This window comes from Notolepis coatsorum (genome assembly GCF_963971535.1).
Source record: "Notolepis coatsorum genome assembly, chromosome: 18".
NCBI classification, from domain to species: domain Eukaryota; kingdom Metazoa; phylum Chordata; class Actinopteri; order Aulopiformes; family Paralepididae; genus Notolepis; species Notolepis coatsorum.
In genome coordinates, this window is record NC_140182.1 from 47,608,805 (window position 1) to 47,624,367 (window position 15,563).

Below are 15,563 nucleotides of genomic sequence, written 5' to 3' on the forward strand. Positions count from 1 at the left end.
ACAAAAAAACACAAAAACAATCACCATTGCAAAAAAACAAAATTATTAAAAGTCAGTACACACAATGCATAATGAACCTACTGTAACAATTAATATAGCTAAAATTACATTAGTGTAAAACAAAAACAAAAAACCACTTTACAGTGTTAAAAACAATTTAAAAACAATTTAAGATTCTTTTTAAAAGTGAATCTACTGTAAATGCAGCAGAGGTTCCGAGGCAGGCCATTCCACAGAGTTAATGCTCTAAAAATAAAAGATCTCCCCAGAGCGCTGGTTCTAGGACCTGGCAATTCAAGCTGCCCACTACTGGAACCTCTAGTGTAATGCTCGTGCACAGTATTACTAAAAACAATCTGATTATGTATAAAAACAGGAGTCTTACTGCTCATGACCAACTTGAACAGCACAAGTATATTAAAAGACAATCTATTTTCAACGTTAAGCCAAGAGAGGCGGGCATGCATACGGCTCACATTAGACCTTAGTGAGCAGCCCAGTACCAACCGTGCTGCCCTGTTCTGGACCACCTGGAGCTTCCTGAGGTCACCACTGGCAGCAGATGACCACATCGCAGAGCAATAGTCAAGATGACATAAAACTAAACTTTGCACTATCTGACATAAAAGGGGACGGGCAACAAAAGAAGCACATTTCCTGGAAATACCAATTGCTCTTCCCATTTTTAAAACAATATAATTAATATGCTGAGACCAAGACAGAGTGCAATCCAGCATCACTCCAAGGAGTTTAGTACTTTCAACTTGTTGAACTGCTGAATTACACAAGTTTAAATGAAGCTTTGGATTTGTAGATAACCTGTGCCTTGTTCCCAGCACAATACATTTAGTCTTGGAGATATTAAGGACAAGTCTATTACATACTACCCAGTCATGCACAACTTTAAGTTCTCTACTCAAAACTTCATTAAGTACATTGCATGATGGTGCCGCGTAATACAATGTTGAATCATCTGCATAAAGAACTGTTGTAGCACATTTGGTAGCCCAAGATAGGTCATTCGTAAATACAGAGAAGAGCAAAGGTCCTAGGCAACTTCCTTGCGGCACGCCACACTCTAGACCTCTGCTACTGGACAGGCTGCCATTTAGATACACCTTCTGTGATCTAGAGGACAAATAACTTAGTATCCACTTTAAAGCAGAAGAGTTAAAACCATAACATTTAAGTTTATCAACCAGTAGAGAATGGTCCAGCACATCAAATGCAGCACTAAAATCTAACAGCACAGCTCCCACCAACATAGAGTTATCTATAGCTTTAAGCCAGTCATCAGTCATCTGTATCAAGGCAGTAGAAGTAGAGTGACCAGCTCTAGGGAGGGGGGGTTGCCCTGGCTATCAGTTGCTCCATTATCTGCGCTTGTAATCGGTCGCGCTCGGCTTCGCGCTTGATGTGAGCGAGGTCGCGCTCTGCTTCGCGCTGGGCTTGGGCTGCGTCGCGCTGTGCATTGGCGGCTTCGCGCTGTGCATCGGCGGCGGCGCGCTGGGTTTCGGCGCGGTCTCTTTCCATATTCTCTTCCGTCTGGAGGCGTCTGGTCTCCAGGCGTATGCGGTCGTCTTCACTCCTTTGCTGCGCCTGGAAGCGCTCTCGCTGGGTCGCAGAGTGTTCGCGTTCACTAAGGGCTTGCGCTTGGAGTTGCGCGTGGAAGCGTTCTCTTTGGTCTGCAGATTGTTCGCGCTCACTTAGTTGTTGAGCCTGCAGGCGGTCTCTTTCCATGGTAGAGTGTTCGCGCTCACTTTGGTGTTGCGCGCGGAGGCGCTCTTGTTCCATGGAAGAATGTTCGCGCTCGCTAAGCGTCTGTGCTTGGAGTCGATCGCGTTCAGTGGAGGCTGCCAGGGTGGCGATAAATGCCTGCGCCAGCATCTTGTCCGCCTCGCTGGGGGAAGACACTGATGGAGGTGATCGGCTTCTGGCAGTGCTCGTTGGAGATCCGTTCTCCTGTCGCGCTCCGAGGAGGTCTATCTCCTGGGTGCCCGTCTCTTCTGGTGGTGGGTCGGGTTCCGTCCCTGGAGGGCTTTCTTTATCCTGGAGCTCTCCGGGGACTATCCCGTTGACGTTGGCGGGGGGTAAAGTCATGTCATGTCCCTCCTGGTCCCCCCCGTGAGCTTGGTCAGTTACGTTAGAACCCACTAGGGTCTCTACTGGCAGGGTCGCCTGGTCGGTAGGGTTTGACATACTTTTACTATCCGCTTTTTCCGCGTTTAACGTCTGTATAAAGCTAGGTAGTAGACTGGCAGCGTAGTCCTCTAGGTAAGGAGGTGGCTGCCGTCTGCGCTGCGGGCGATCTAGCTTAGGAGAACCGTTTGTGGAGTGTTCATCGCTGGCCATGTCAATATTAATATTATATTAATATTACGCTAATTACCATCCGGCTCGAAGGACCAATTGTAACTGAGGGGTACAATTCCCTGACTGTATTGAATAAGTATGGTATCATTAAACCACTACTGAGTTATGTACATTACTACTGGCCATACAGTACACATGTATATGAGATGAACACTCACACAATAACACGGCTTAACAAGAAAGTACTGTTTATAATAATATTTATTAGAAGAGCACCAAGATTATCTTACATTTATTAAGATTGAGAGTTGCGCTTGTAAGGCGAAGAATGTGCATGAATAGGTCACGATCGTAAGTCCATGAGCATATTACGAAGGGGATAATTAATACCACCTGTAGCATAAGAATTATATATGGTACACTAGTAGGTCAGCTGGAGATACTAAGGGGGTTCCCTCCGGTTGTAAGCCAGCAGGGGAGAGGATTTGTCGGTAGCAAAAGTCTGGATCAACGAGGAATAAGGAGACTCCAGGTACAGGAGACAGTGCAATAATCCCTTGATCCGTAGACAAAGCAACAGCTATTCTCCGGTGTGCAGTGCCGCATGGAGGAAAGCTAGCCAGCCTCAGAGTCCTAGAGGCGGGCTCGACGGTGCTCCTCACAGGGTAAATCCCACACGGTAGTGGGTGTAGACGATTCTCTGCTCCAACAGCCACAGGACCAAAGCATTATAATCCAGCCGAAAAGGGCTCTGTAGTCGTCGGTGTAGGTTATCCAGTGTACATATCCACACGGTTCTCGTCTAGGGCTCCTCGGATGACGGCACAAGGTTAGGCCGCCCAGCCTGAATAAGCACGCTAGCTCGGTACGATGAAACGTTGGTAATGCTGGTCACTGTAGAACGGTAGCCGCACGATACACTATACATAATAGACTATTACTTAATAATAGAATAGGTCGAACTCGACGATACAGCGTTAAACTCTGACACTTCAGCTATCAATTCGCACGCGGTCTCAAGGCTCTATTTCGGGGCAAAACGGGCCCACTTCACAGCACGTTGTATCGTGGTGTGAGGCTTCAACTTGTTACGGTAACATACTGCTGTATCCACCTGCGACGTATTTATACGTAAGGTGAACAATCTAGTACCAGCCTTATTTCTGTCTCATATTACTGCGCAGAACCGGGCATGTTCAGGCATGTCTTAGCGGTGACTTTGAACTAGACATTGGGGGTATGGCCGTGGCGCCTAGGGGATCGCTGTCCAATAGGAGAACGAATATTATGGTCTGGCCTGTACTAGGTAAAGGGATATTCCGTGTATATGTACAAAGAATATACAAGGGATATCAGACGATATACAAATACTATACAATATATCTCAAGTAATAAATATATATATTCGGTTTAATCTGACCCTTTGTAACAGTAAACATATGACCTTGTTTTTTCACAAAGCCGGGGGGGGTCATTTATCCGACGCTGCGACTGTGACGGATCATATTGGTCTGCGTTGTGTTGTTGTTAAATGTTAATGTCCCGAGGGGGAGTCGAACAGGGGAGCTCCCGCGCCGCGGGCGACGACACAGGCCGCTGCACTAAGAAGTGAATTCACTGCTATGTACCGTACCTATGCGTCTGTTAACCCTGTTATGAGGAAGTGAGTTTAACTTACCAGCCCGTAATGCCACAGTCACTTGTCAACACCCCTGTTTCTGTGACTGTGGATAGACTCACGGGCTTCCCCGTTACACTCACCTCCCTAAACTCACGCCCCTCAGGACATCCGGGTCACGGCACCACTGTGACGGATCATATTGGTCTGCGTTGTGTTGTTGTTAAATGTTAATGTCCCGAGGGGGAGTCGAACAGGGGAGCTCCCGCGCCGCGGGCGACGACACAGGCCGCTGCACTAAGAAGTGAATTCACTGCTATGTACCGTACCTATGCGTCTGTTAACCCTGTTATGAGGAAGTGAGTTTAACTTACCAGCCCGTAATGCCACAGTCACTTGTCAACACCCCTGTTTCTGTGACTGTGGATAGACTCACAGGCTTCCCTGTTACACTCACCTCCCTAAACTCACGCCCCTCAGGACATCCGGGTCACGGCACCACTGTGACGGATCATATTGGTCTGCGTTGTGTTGTTGTTAAATGTTAATGTCCCGAGGGGGAGTCGAACAGGGGAGCTCCCGCGCCGCGAGCGACGACACAGGCCGCTGCACTAAGAAGTGAATTCACTGCTATGTACCGTACCTATGCGTCTGTTAACCCTGTTATGAGGAAGTGAGTTTAACTTACCAGCCCGTAATGCCACAGTCACTTGTCAACACCCCTGTTTCTGTGACTGTGGATAGACTCACGGGCTTCCCCGTTACACGATCATACAAATTCATGTTTTATGATGGAGTTTCGGTAAAGTACACGTAAAATAGCCGTTACCTTTGTTTTAGAGTTTCCTCATCGGTCGGTTTGATTATAGTTTTTTTTTTACGTTTTACCAGTAGTGCTGAGTCCAACATAGTCCATAGTCTGGTGGAAATGCACCTTATCGTCCATAATCATCATCCATATAATCCGTTTAGTCTTTTACATAATATCCAATAGTTCGTTCTAGGCGATCGCGATTGTCGAACGTGTCCTGCTCACTGCTGCTCGCAACGAGTCCCTAGTTGTTTGGGGCTGTGGGGCTGGCACTAAGCTGGCCCATGCATGTTCATAAGGTAGGTGATACTGCCACCAGGCGAGATTCGATCGTCATTGCAATTCCAATGTAGGCAGATGCATAGATATATATAGAACACTAGATAGCTTAAGGCGGAGTCACCAGCGTCACTGAACCGCCGCCATCTTGCCCAGGTCAGCCTTGAGTGAGAGTGAGTGAGTTGCACAGACAAAAATACTCATAACTCGCTGAAATATTGACGGATTTACAAACGGGTTGGTTTGCTATAAACATCAAAGATGTAGTTATGATACTGCATACTTATAAAAAAAAAAGATTTTAAAGATGTTTTTTTTACAAACCGCTTGAATCATAGCCACGTTAATAATGCTTGTAATAAACCAAACCGTTTGTAAATCCGTCAATATTTCAGCGAGTTATGAGTATTTTTGTCTGTGCAGCTCACTCACTCTCACTCAGGGCTGACCTGGGCAAGATGGCGGCGGTTCAGTGACGTCGCTCTCCATTGGCCGGCAGCGCGGGTAAGCTATCTAGTGTTCTATATATATCTATGGGCAGATGTGCCAGGGAGCTCCGGCTGAGTGTTTAGAACGGGGATCAAAGAAAAAGATCAAAGGATCTAAAAACTAGATATTACGTTTTTGGCGCTCAATGAGTTAAGGACCAGCCAGTCACTAGAACGCGTTCTATAGGTTCTAAAATTCCATTACAATAATGATCTATTATAAGTAGGTAGCTTACCCATAAAGGTCTTAAAAATTTACAAATACCAGTGTCTGTTGTGCCTCTGATGAATCTAAGGGCAGAGTGACAGACAGAGTCCAAAGATTTAAGAGTTGAGGCCGCAGCATGCTGATAAATTACATCACCATAGTCCAAGACTGATAAAGAAAACTGCTTCGACAACTGAAAGCTGGGTCTGTTTCTGTATAGGAAGCCAATTTTCTGTATCTAACGTTGTATCTGGTGTTGTATTAATTGTAGGATCCCAATAATGATGCAACTTCTCGGAAGGGGGACGGGGACGAGGAAGAGGGCACCATCAAAGTCCACAAGGTCCCCATCGGCAAGAGGTTCTATGAGTTTTACGATGCGCCTTTCACCAAGTTCTGGTTCAACACTGTAAGTTATCTGCACATCTGACTTGAAGGTGCTATAGATAACATTGTTATGTAGAGTAATCTTTTTTTATTATTATTTTTTTTACAATACATCCACAGAGCTTTTAGAAAGGTGCGGAATAAAAGTATTGCCCCCCCCATTTTGCGGGTCCAAAATGTATCTTGTTGTTTACATGCATGTATCCCATGATCCCTACTTCCCATTCCCCCACATGGAATGCCCCTGATTAGATTAATGACATGCGGGTGCTCTAGTGCGATATCTAGTGGCTGAATGTTATTTATAGCACCATTAAGTACCATGACTCATTTTGTTTAGTTAATAATGGAGTGGATTTTGAATAGACCACTACACATCCGCGTTACATTGAAATCGGGGAGGAGATTGCGGGGGGGGCAAATGAATGAATGTGGATGAGAGCCTTGACATTAAGTGATTGCATGATACGGCTGTGGGGGTGCTAGAGACATGATCGAATAGACTTGTATGCGCCTGAATCTCCTGAACACGGCGCGAGACATTCCTAATCGATCAGAACTAAATTGGCAGCGAAAAAGACCGTTTTTAAGCATCGATTCCCCATGCACATGCGCAGATTGGCCACGGAGTGTGACGCAACGCACATCCACCCTGGAATGTTCCATTAGAGGGGGTGTTGTGTTGTGAGAATGATAAGATAGAATTAAATATACAGTAAAAGGAATACAGTACAAATATACAGAAGTCTACAGTAAGTGTAATATTGCACAGTGTTGTGCATTTATAATCAGTAGCTTAGGCTACATAGTAGGCTAATGACAGCCTATTCTAGTCTAGCAGGTGCTGGTATAGACGTATAATATATGACATATATGACATATATGAAATTTTTTGCCTAGATATACGGTATATCTAGGCAAAAAATGTCATAGATGACTGAAAATCAACATTAGTCTATACCAGCACCTGCTAGACTAGAATAGGCTGTAATTAGCCTACTATGTAGCCTAAGCTACTGATTATAAATGCACAACACTGTGCAATATTACACTTACTGTAGACTTCTGTATATTTGTACTGTATTCCTTTTACTGTATATTTAATTCTATCTTATCATTCTCACAACACAACACCCCCTCTAATGGAACATTCCAGGGTGGATGTGCGTTGCGTCACACTCCGTGGCCAATCTGCGCATGTGCATGGGGAATCGATGCTTAAAACCGGTCTTTTTCGCTGCCAATTTAGTTCTGATCGATTAGGAATGTCTCGCGCCGTGTTCAGGAGATTCAGGCGCATACAAGTCTATTCGATCATGTCTCTAGCACCCCCACAGCCGTATCTGCAATCACTTAATGTCAAGGCTCTCATCCACATTCATTCATTTGCCCCCTCCTCCCCCCCCGCGATCTCCTCTCCGATTTCAGAATCCCGGAAGTGTTGCGGTGGTCTATAGGGTGACTGTATGGGTGTTCTGTCTTCTGCTAGATCTCCTACCTGGGCTATCTGATGTTATACAACTACATCATCCTGGTGAAGATGGAGCGATTGCCATCTCTGCAGGAGTGGATTGTCATCTCCTACATCCTCACACTAGGCTCTGAGAAAGTTAGGCAGGTAATGGTCAAAATTATGTGTACAATCATTTAACCCTTTCAGGTGTATGTGACATCATCATTACAACATTCAAGTTCTCAAAATCCTAATTTGACACATAAGATGATACATCTGAAAGAGTTAACACTGACTGAAGACTGTCGTTATCGTGGCTCGCCCCCGGCCAGGCTGATCATAGTCATATCATACAACTGAAAGAGTTAACACTGACTGAAGACTGTCGTTATCGTGGCTCGCCCCCGGCCAGGCTGAACATAGTCATATCATACAACTGAAAGAGTTAACACTGACTGAAGACTGTCGTTATCGTGGCTCGCCCCCGGCCAGGCTGAACATAGCTAATGGGGACAAGGTTTTTGGTAGTCATCATAATATCACCATATTATGATACACACAATATACTATATAAAATATAATAAATCAATGGAGAATTCTCTCAGCATGGCTTGTTTGCCCTGCTCTCCAGATTCTGATGTCAGAGCCAGGGAAGCTGAAACAGAAGATCAACGTATGGCTGGAGGAATACTGGAACATCACAGACCTCGCGGCCATCGCCACCTTCCTCCTGGGCCTCATGCTACGCCTGCAGCATGAGCCTTACATGGGCTACGGCAGAGTCATCTATTGTGTAGACATCATCTTCTGGTACATCCGCGTGCTGGACATCTTTGGCGTCAACAAATACCTGGGACCTTATGTTATGATGATTGGGAAGATGGTAAATTAACTCCACTAATTTCTCCACTATGAGACAAATAAATTATGACAAATACATAATGACACTGATCCTCATCCTACCACTGGTCTGAGCATCCAATATGTCCTTTTTCCAGATGGTGGACATGATGTACTTCGTGGTGATCATGCTGGTGGTCCTCATGAGCTTCGGGGTGGCCCGGCAGGCCATCCTGCACCCTGACGAGGAGCCCACCTGGCGGCTGGCCAGGAACATCTTCTACATGCCATACTGGATGATCTATGGGGAGGTTTTTGCGGACTCGATAGACCGTAAGACTAGAGTTCATAGTAAGATTCTTGTTTCCTGATTCCGGGCAGATGATCAGTCCTGTGTTGAAGGGGTTTGCCACCCATCAGTATTCCTGTTCCCAAAGACAGTTCAGTCAATATTCAGAACACGCACCACTCCCTCCTCAAAGCTAGAAATCAGAGGAAGAACCAACACATTTGTCGTATCCCCTTTCACCTGGATGTATTGTAACTTGTAAGTATTGATGAATGGGTCTGAACCAGAATTTAAATCCTATCCTGCAAAGTCCTTTCCCCAGTCTCTAGGGAGGATCCCCAGAATTAAAATCCACAGTTCTCTCTGATTTCTAGCTGTATGTTCACAAATATTGACTTAACCTGTCCCCGGGGGCATGGTAATAGTCAATTCCTAAAAATGGGTTGCATTCTCCTTTAATCCCCTAAACACATTCTGTCTAGGAAAAACAACTCTGGATAGACTTTATGTTCTATAGGGAGGTGTAGTGGTTACGTCATTTTTGTTTTTTCCTGTTCCACCCTCTGTTCCACTTAATGTATTTCCCCATTGACCATTTCTAAATCGGCTCGTTTTAGATAAATAAAGCATTAACGTTGGCATGGTGTACCTTTCTGTGCGTATTTATCCACAATCTATAGCTCAACATGAAAATATTAGCAATTAATCGTAAAGGTAGCAAAATAACAACGTTTATGTTTTCGTTCGCTGGGAAACTACACTGCTATTTGGCGCTGCTGACTGACGTCACCACAGCGTATCCTCCTGCCTGTAGTCACAGACCTATAGGATCAGATTTCCCTTACATTCCATAAGCTTAAGAATTCGTACAATGGAGAAATAACTGACCCTGAATCTGTGGCTAGTATCTGTTTCACTCAACACTAGTGCTCCGGTTATCATAACCATTTATCTCTAAAGCTAACCACTATTTGTAAAAGCCACAACCACGTTACCATATTTGTATTTATAATTTAAATCATATAATGTTATTTCGCTGCATATTAAATCACTGTAAATACTAATGTAAATCATTGTTTCGTTGTACATATTGTGTATAGTTTATAACGTTATTGTTTTTTACATGACGTTAGTAGCTAGCTAGCTTGCTAGCCGGCATTCCCGAAACTACTCCAACATGCCCCGATTTAAAATGGTTCTCTCCTCTTTGTATACTTTTGTCCTCACAAACAAAGTATTCTGCCAGGGAACTTATGGACACGACAGTAGTAGTAGTTATAAGGTTTTTGAGCTTGTAACGTTGATGAAGAATGATGATGATGAAGTACGTGACGTGTAGCTAGCTAGCTTGCTAGCCGGCATGATGCGCGTGCAGTGCTTGCCCCACAGGTGTGAGAAGAGGACCTGCACATTTGACTCGTTCCCGAAACTCCTCTACATGCCCCGATTTAAAATGGTTCACGACAGTAGACATAATGCTAACGTCTAGTACGTTTAGCGGGGTAATGTTAACGTTAGCTAGCTAGCTATGTATCAGCTTGCCGTGAAGTGAGGTAGGCGACAGCTGCCTACTTAACAACAGGCTGCCTACTGGTAAATGTAGTTCTTTTTTTTACGACAAATTAAAAACCTTATAACTACCTTTATTTCAACCAAAAATGCTTAAACAATAATGTTAGAAGAATGTTAGAAGAAGTGGTAGAAGGGAACTCATTTTGTGCAAAAATGGAAAGCTTGCCAATGTTCATGCGGCAGAATTGTTACAATAGCCGATAATCCATTTTCCCAATGATAAATCCCTATACGGGTGGAACAACCAGTGACGTCAGACTACACCTCCCTATTATACTATAATTTACCAAGACTTTAGCTCCCTCTGCTGGCTCATTTGCAACAAGCGCTTGCTTCAAGTACATGGATGAAAAGATCCATTGAAGAGCAGCAGAATAGGGATCCTTGTCTCTTATCCTCAACAATGACCATCTGCCCTCTAGATTCATTCACATGAACTGTGTTTCTTTTGTCAAGGCAAGATAGTACCATATTAAACGGCCTATTTACACCAAGGTTGAACCAGACATTGCAATTACATTTCTCCTCATCAAATGGTACACTATGTGGTACAGCTTCAAAATGATAGAAAACCTAAAACACAAAAGAATTAATATTAATATTAATAGTATTAACAGTTTTACAACCCACGTGAAAATGGGGCTGGTGTTGGAAATTCTTGTTTTTCTTCGCAAACAATGAAGTCACTCTCAAATCTTTATAATCAGATGTCTAAGTCATCCTATTTCAAATGCACACCATCTTGACCTTGACCGAAGTATGATAACAAAAGGCCCACGTGCATCGGTTTTTAACACTTTCCCTGTTTCCTTACCGTTACACTCTTCTGGAACTTCTTGAAGTCTACGCAATGGAGATCAACCGTGAGTACTCTCCAAATAGAGTGAGACGTTAACTCATATAAAGGAATAGCCCCTTACGTGACTGCGATGTGCAAGCCAGGGGCTTTAGTGACCGCAGTCACTCTCAGCTATGCCGCGACCAGGCTAAAAAAAAGTACCAAGCGCTGAATTCTGAGCTGGGGGTGGGTCAAAAATATATCAGATATGGATTTCAAAAATACCCAGCATACAATATGGGTTTAACACAGCATTACAGTGGGGTCTGGAAGCTCGGAGTTGCTACTAAACAGTTTAAAACATTGTTACAAAACGAGTGGTACTTACAGACGAACGTCCATTTCCGCCGTTGGTGCCACAGCGCATGCGCACCAGGCAGCCAAATAGCGGCAGAAGAAGAAGACGCCATCTTGCCAACGTTCACTCTGTGAGTACCACTCGTTTTGTAACAATGTTTTAAACTGTTTATTAGCAACTCCGAGCTTCCAGACCCCACTGTAAAGCTGTGTTAAACCCATATTGTACACTGGGTATCTTTGAAATTCATATCTGATATATTTTTGACCCACCCCCAGCTCAGAATTCAGCGCTTGGTACTTTTTTTTAGCCTGGTCGCGGCATAGCTGAGAGTGACTGCGGTCACTAAAGTCCCTGGCTTGCACATCGCAGTCACGTAAGGGGCTAATAAAGGAAGAACATAATTCACTTCAGCTATTGCACCCCCCCCTCCCGCACAGCTCCTTGCGGGGACAACCTGTATGATGAAGACGGGAAGAAGCTGCCTCCGTGCATCCCGGGTGCCTGGCTCACGCCCGCCCTCATGGCCTGTTATCTACTTGTGGCCAACATCCTCCTGGTCAACCTGCTCATCGCCGTCTTCAAGTAAGTCCACAGATCCAGACGTCTTGTCGCTTGACTCTTTCTATAGACGCCGTCCTGGCCGTCCACCGTTTCCCGCTTTCCGCCCCGTTGACGGCTTGTTTTCTCTTCCCCCACACAGCAACACCTTTTTAGAAGTGAAGTCCATCTCCAACCAGGTGTGGAAGTTCCAGAGGTACCAGCTGATCATGATCTTCCATGACCGTCCCATCCTGCCGCCGCCGCTCATCATCTTCAGCCACCTCTACATCCTCTTCAACAGGCTGTTCCGCCGCTGCGTCAAGAGACAGGAGGGGGACGACGAGAGGGACAGAGGCCTCAGTTAGTCTTCTTCTTTTTTGCTGTCATACAATTCAATAAAAATTAAGACATTGTGCACAATTGTACAGCTTCACTGATGATCATGACATATTCAAACTTGTTAACTGTCAAATCAATTAATGTATGCTAAATGTTTTACAGTTTTGGGATATGTGTGAGATTATGTGCATAAATAGCAGTCTTTTGTGGTGGTATTCCACTATTTAGCAGGGGACCCTAAATGGGTATATTTAGTCCCAAACTATATTGTTTAACCCTTTCACTACCACACTACAGACGGTTAACCCTTTCACTACCACAATACAGACGGTTAACCCTTTCACTACCACACTACAGATGGTTAACCCTTTCACTACCACACTACAGATGGTTAACCCTTTCACTACCACACTACAGAAGGTTAAGAAACACTGCTCTAATGTGATTTTCTTTCACCCCCGACAGAGCTCAGGCTGAACCCAGAAGAACTGAAGAATCTCTATGAGTTTGAGGAACAGTGTGTGGAGGAATATTTCCGGGAGAAGGAGGATGAGCTGCAGTCCTCCAGTAATGAGCGCATCAAGGTGACCTCAGAGAGGTGAGGCTCCCTCCACCTCTGCGTCCAACCAAAGATTTTTAATCTATTAGTCCATTAGCCGTCTTCTGTCAGTTGGGCCAGGGAGCATCCGAACAATGGGGACAAAATAGCTTGTTTCAATATGTAAACGCTTTAAAGAGGTGAGGGCTTCAAATGCAGACAACTGCTTCAAAAAGGAGATCGGTAAACACACTCCCAACAGCATCTTTGAAGTTTCAGGCAAAGAGCGGTCTTCCTATGTCAGAATTTACATTTGGGTTGAAAGTCTTAATGCAATGTCAGTTGGCCAGGACTCGGGTCTGCCCAATGCTCGCTGGGATCTCGCATCGCATTTCATATTTACTCTGGCAAACATGTATGATGCATGATCTGGCAAACATGTCTTTTTTTGTGCAGAGTCGAGAACATGTCGATACGCCTGGAGGAGGTGAACGAGAGGGAGAACACCATGAAGGCTTCCCTGCAGACCATGGACCTGCGCCTGGCTCAGCTGGAGGAGATCCACGGACGCATGGCGGTCGCCCTGGAGAAGCTGGCCGGGGTGGACCGCTCTGAACTGACGCGTACGTACTCCGGCTCCTCCTCCATCTGCGACTCCTCCCTGCTCCGCCGCGGCAGCATGTCCAGCGGCGACGGGTACAGCCTGTACCGCTTCCACATGGACATGGAGGACATGGCCGCCAAGCAAAAGGAGGCAGACGAGGTGGCTAAGCCGGCCGAGGAGAGACGGCGAAGCAAGGAGTACGGCCATACCCTGGGCGTCGGCAACGCCGAGAGACCACGCCCCAGCTCCTGTGTGGACATCCTGATATCGCCGTGTGACACAATACGAGACAGTAGAGATCCACTGATGCCACAGACGGAGGGGGACAAACTACGGCCGGCCTCTCCGAAAAGGACTAGATCCTTGAGGCATGAAGTCCCAAACATCTTTCCCATGAAGAAGAAGAGGTCTATGAGCACCATTGTTATCACCCCCCCTGACCCAGAGGATATGGCACTAGAAAATACGGTCCTTCTCCCAGAGAAAACAACCCAACCACCAGAGTGGACCAAACAAGTGCCAGTGAGCTCTTCATCTCCAAAGAGAACTAAGTCTTTGAGATACCCTATTATAAGCCAAGGCACCTCTCCTACCACAAAGAAGAGGGCTATGAGCAGCATCATCTTCAGTCCAGACGACGCTGGTGATGAAGCGCTAGTAGCTATAGAGTACAGATCTCTGATCGAGCAGGTAGCCAAGACACCCAAACAGTGGCCAGACTATTTGGAATATAAGGTCCACCCCAGCCTCTTTGGTCACATGCCAAAAGTGTCTGTGGTAAGAACTCTGGCCCAGCAGCTCGGCGTCCTGACCGTCCCGGCGGAGTCTAAAGGACAGCAGGGCCTTCAGACTGAAGCGATTCCTTTAGACTCCGAGGCGACTCCTCCAGCCACGAGACCCGAAGGAGACTTAACAGAGACACACGTGGAGAGGGAGCCAGAGGACGGTAAAGATCATCTACTCAACGGACAGTTCTTTCCACCTCACAGGTCACAGAGCTGGGACGGTGGCGAGAGGAAAGCAAAGAGCCTGAGTGCGGCGGCCGTGGGGCCCAAAGCCGCCAGCAGCGAGAGAGACATTGTCGGAGCTTGCGGGCCGTCGGCCGTCAACCCCGAAGATGAGGAGAAGACGACGACGACAGGACCGGAGGAGAGAGGAGACACAGGGGAGAGAGAAGGAGATGCGAGGGAGAGAGATGCAGGGGAAGCAGGAAGCAGAGAAAGGAGATCGGTGAAAGGGGGAAGAGAGAAGAACGAAGGGCCAGAGGGGAGTGATGCGGAGAGAGAGGATGACAAGGAGATGGAGAAAATAGAACCAGAAGAGAGGAAAGAAGCAGAGGGTGCCAATGAAGCAGAGAAGGATGAAATAGAGAGGACATTGCCATCTGAGACAGACTTCTAACTCAGTTTGTGAAACTATTTTGACAATGTGACAAAAAGAATGAGCCCCCCCAAAGAAAATAAATTAATAAAATAACTCACAAAACTTTCCATGAACATCGTCAACCATGGTCAAGGTAAAACAGTATATTAAATAAATAGTCACACAACATTCAGTTTGGAAGATTTGTGGTTGTTTTGTTTTTACTGCTTATAACAATGGTGTAACATACAAAGGTAACCATTCACATTCTCTGTCAGTTCAATAAACATCTTATGGCAAGTCCTTGTTTTCATGTTGGAGATGTAACATTAAAAGGGGAAACGTTGGATTCATACATTGTGCAGTGAAAATAAGTTATTATATATAACCATTCATTGTGCAAACATGTATGTAAATAGTGAACATTTAATTCTCAGTGCGAGTGATATACTGCAATAAAACCATTCATTGTGCAAACATGTATGTAAATAGTGAACATTTAATTCTCAGTGCGAGTGATATACTGCTTTTAAATAGCATGAAAGCATATCCAATTCTCAAAATGAAGCACACACACAACTAATGGCACTATACAGTCTATGCTGAGGCAAATACTGACAATTAAATACGGAAACGTCTTAAAGGAAAGGTTAGACTATTTTGGACCTAGAGTATGTATATATATATATGGCGATTTTTTTTAATCAAGAACACCATCCTTGGAACAGTTATAAGCATCACTGTTAGCCTCTCTTGTTGCTATGCTAATGATTGTAGTTTGAT

General features: G+C 45.3%; 1 protein-coding gene across 1 annotated transcript in view; it reads left to right on the plus strand.

Annotated features, from left to right (window-relative positions):
* The window catches only part of LOC311245351 (transient receptor potential cation channel subfamily M member 1-like), a gene marked incomplete at both ends in the record, with an annotated part of 77,959 nt that overhangs the window by 61,855 nt on the left and 541 nt on the right, over positions 1–15,563 (plus strand). The window contains 9 exons of the mRNA XM_084335194.1: positions 5,989–6,126; positions 7,594–7,722; positions 8,189–8,440; positions 8,556–8,748; positions 11,101–11,121; positions 11,835–11,979; positions 12,098–12,297; positions 12,742–12,874; positions 13,271–14,498. Of these exons, the coding sequence (XP_084191320.1) occupies positions 5,989–6,126; positions 7,594–7,722; positions 8,189–8,440; positions 8,556–8,748; positions 11,101–11,121; positions 11,835–11,979; positions 12,098–12,297; positions 12,742–12,874; positions 13,271–14,498 (2,439 nt within the window). The remainder of the gene's footprint in view (positions 1–5,988; positions 6,127–7,593; positions 7,723–8,188; positions 8,441–8,555; positions 8,749–11,100; positions 11,122–11,834; positions 11,980–12,097; positions 12,298–12,741; positions 12,875–13,270; positions 14,499–15,563) is intronic.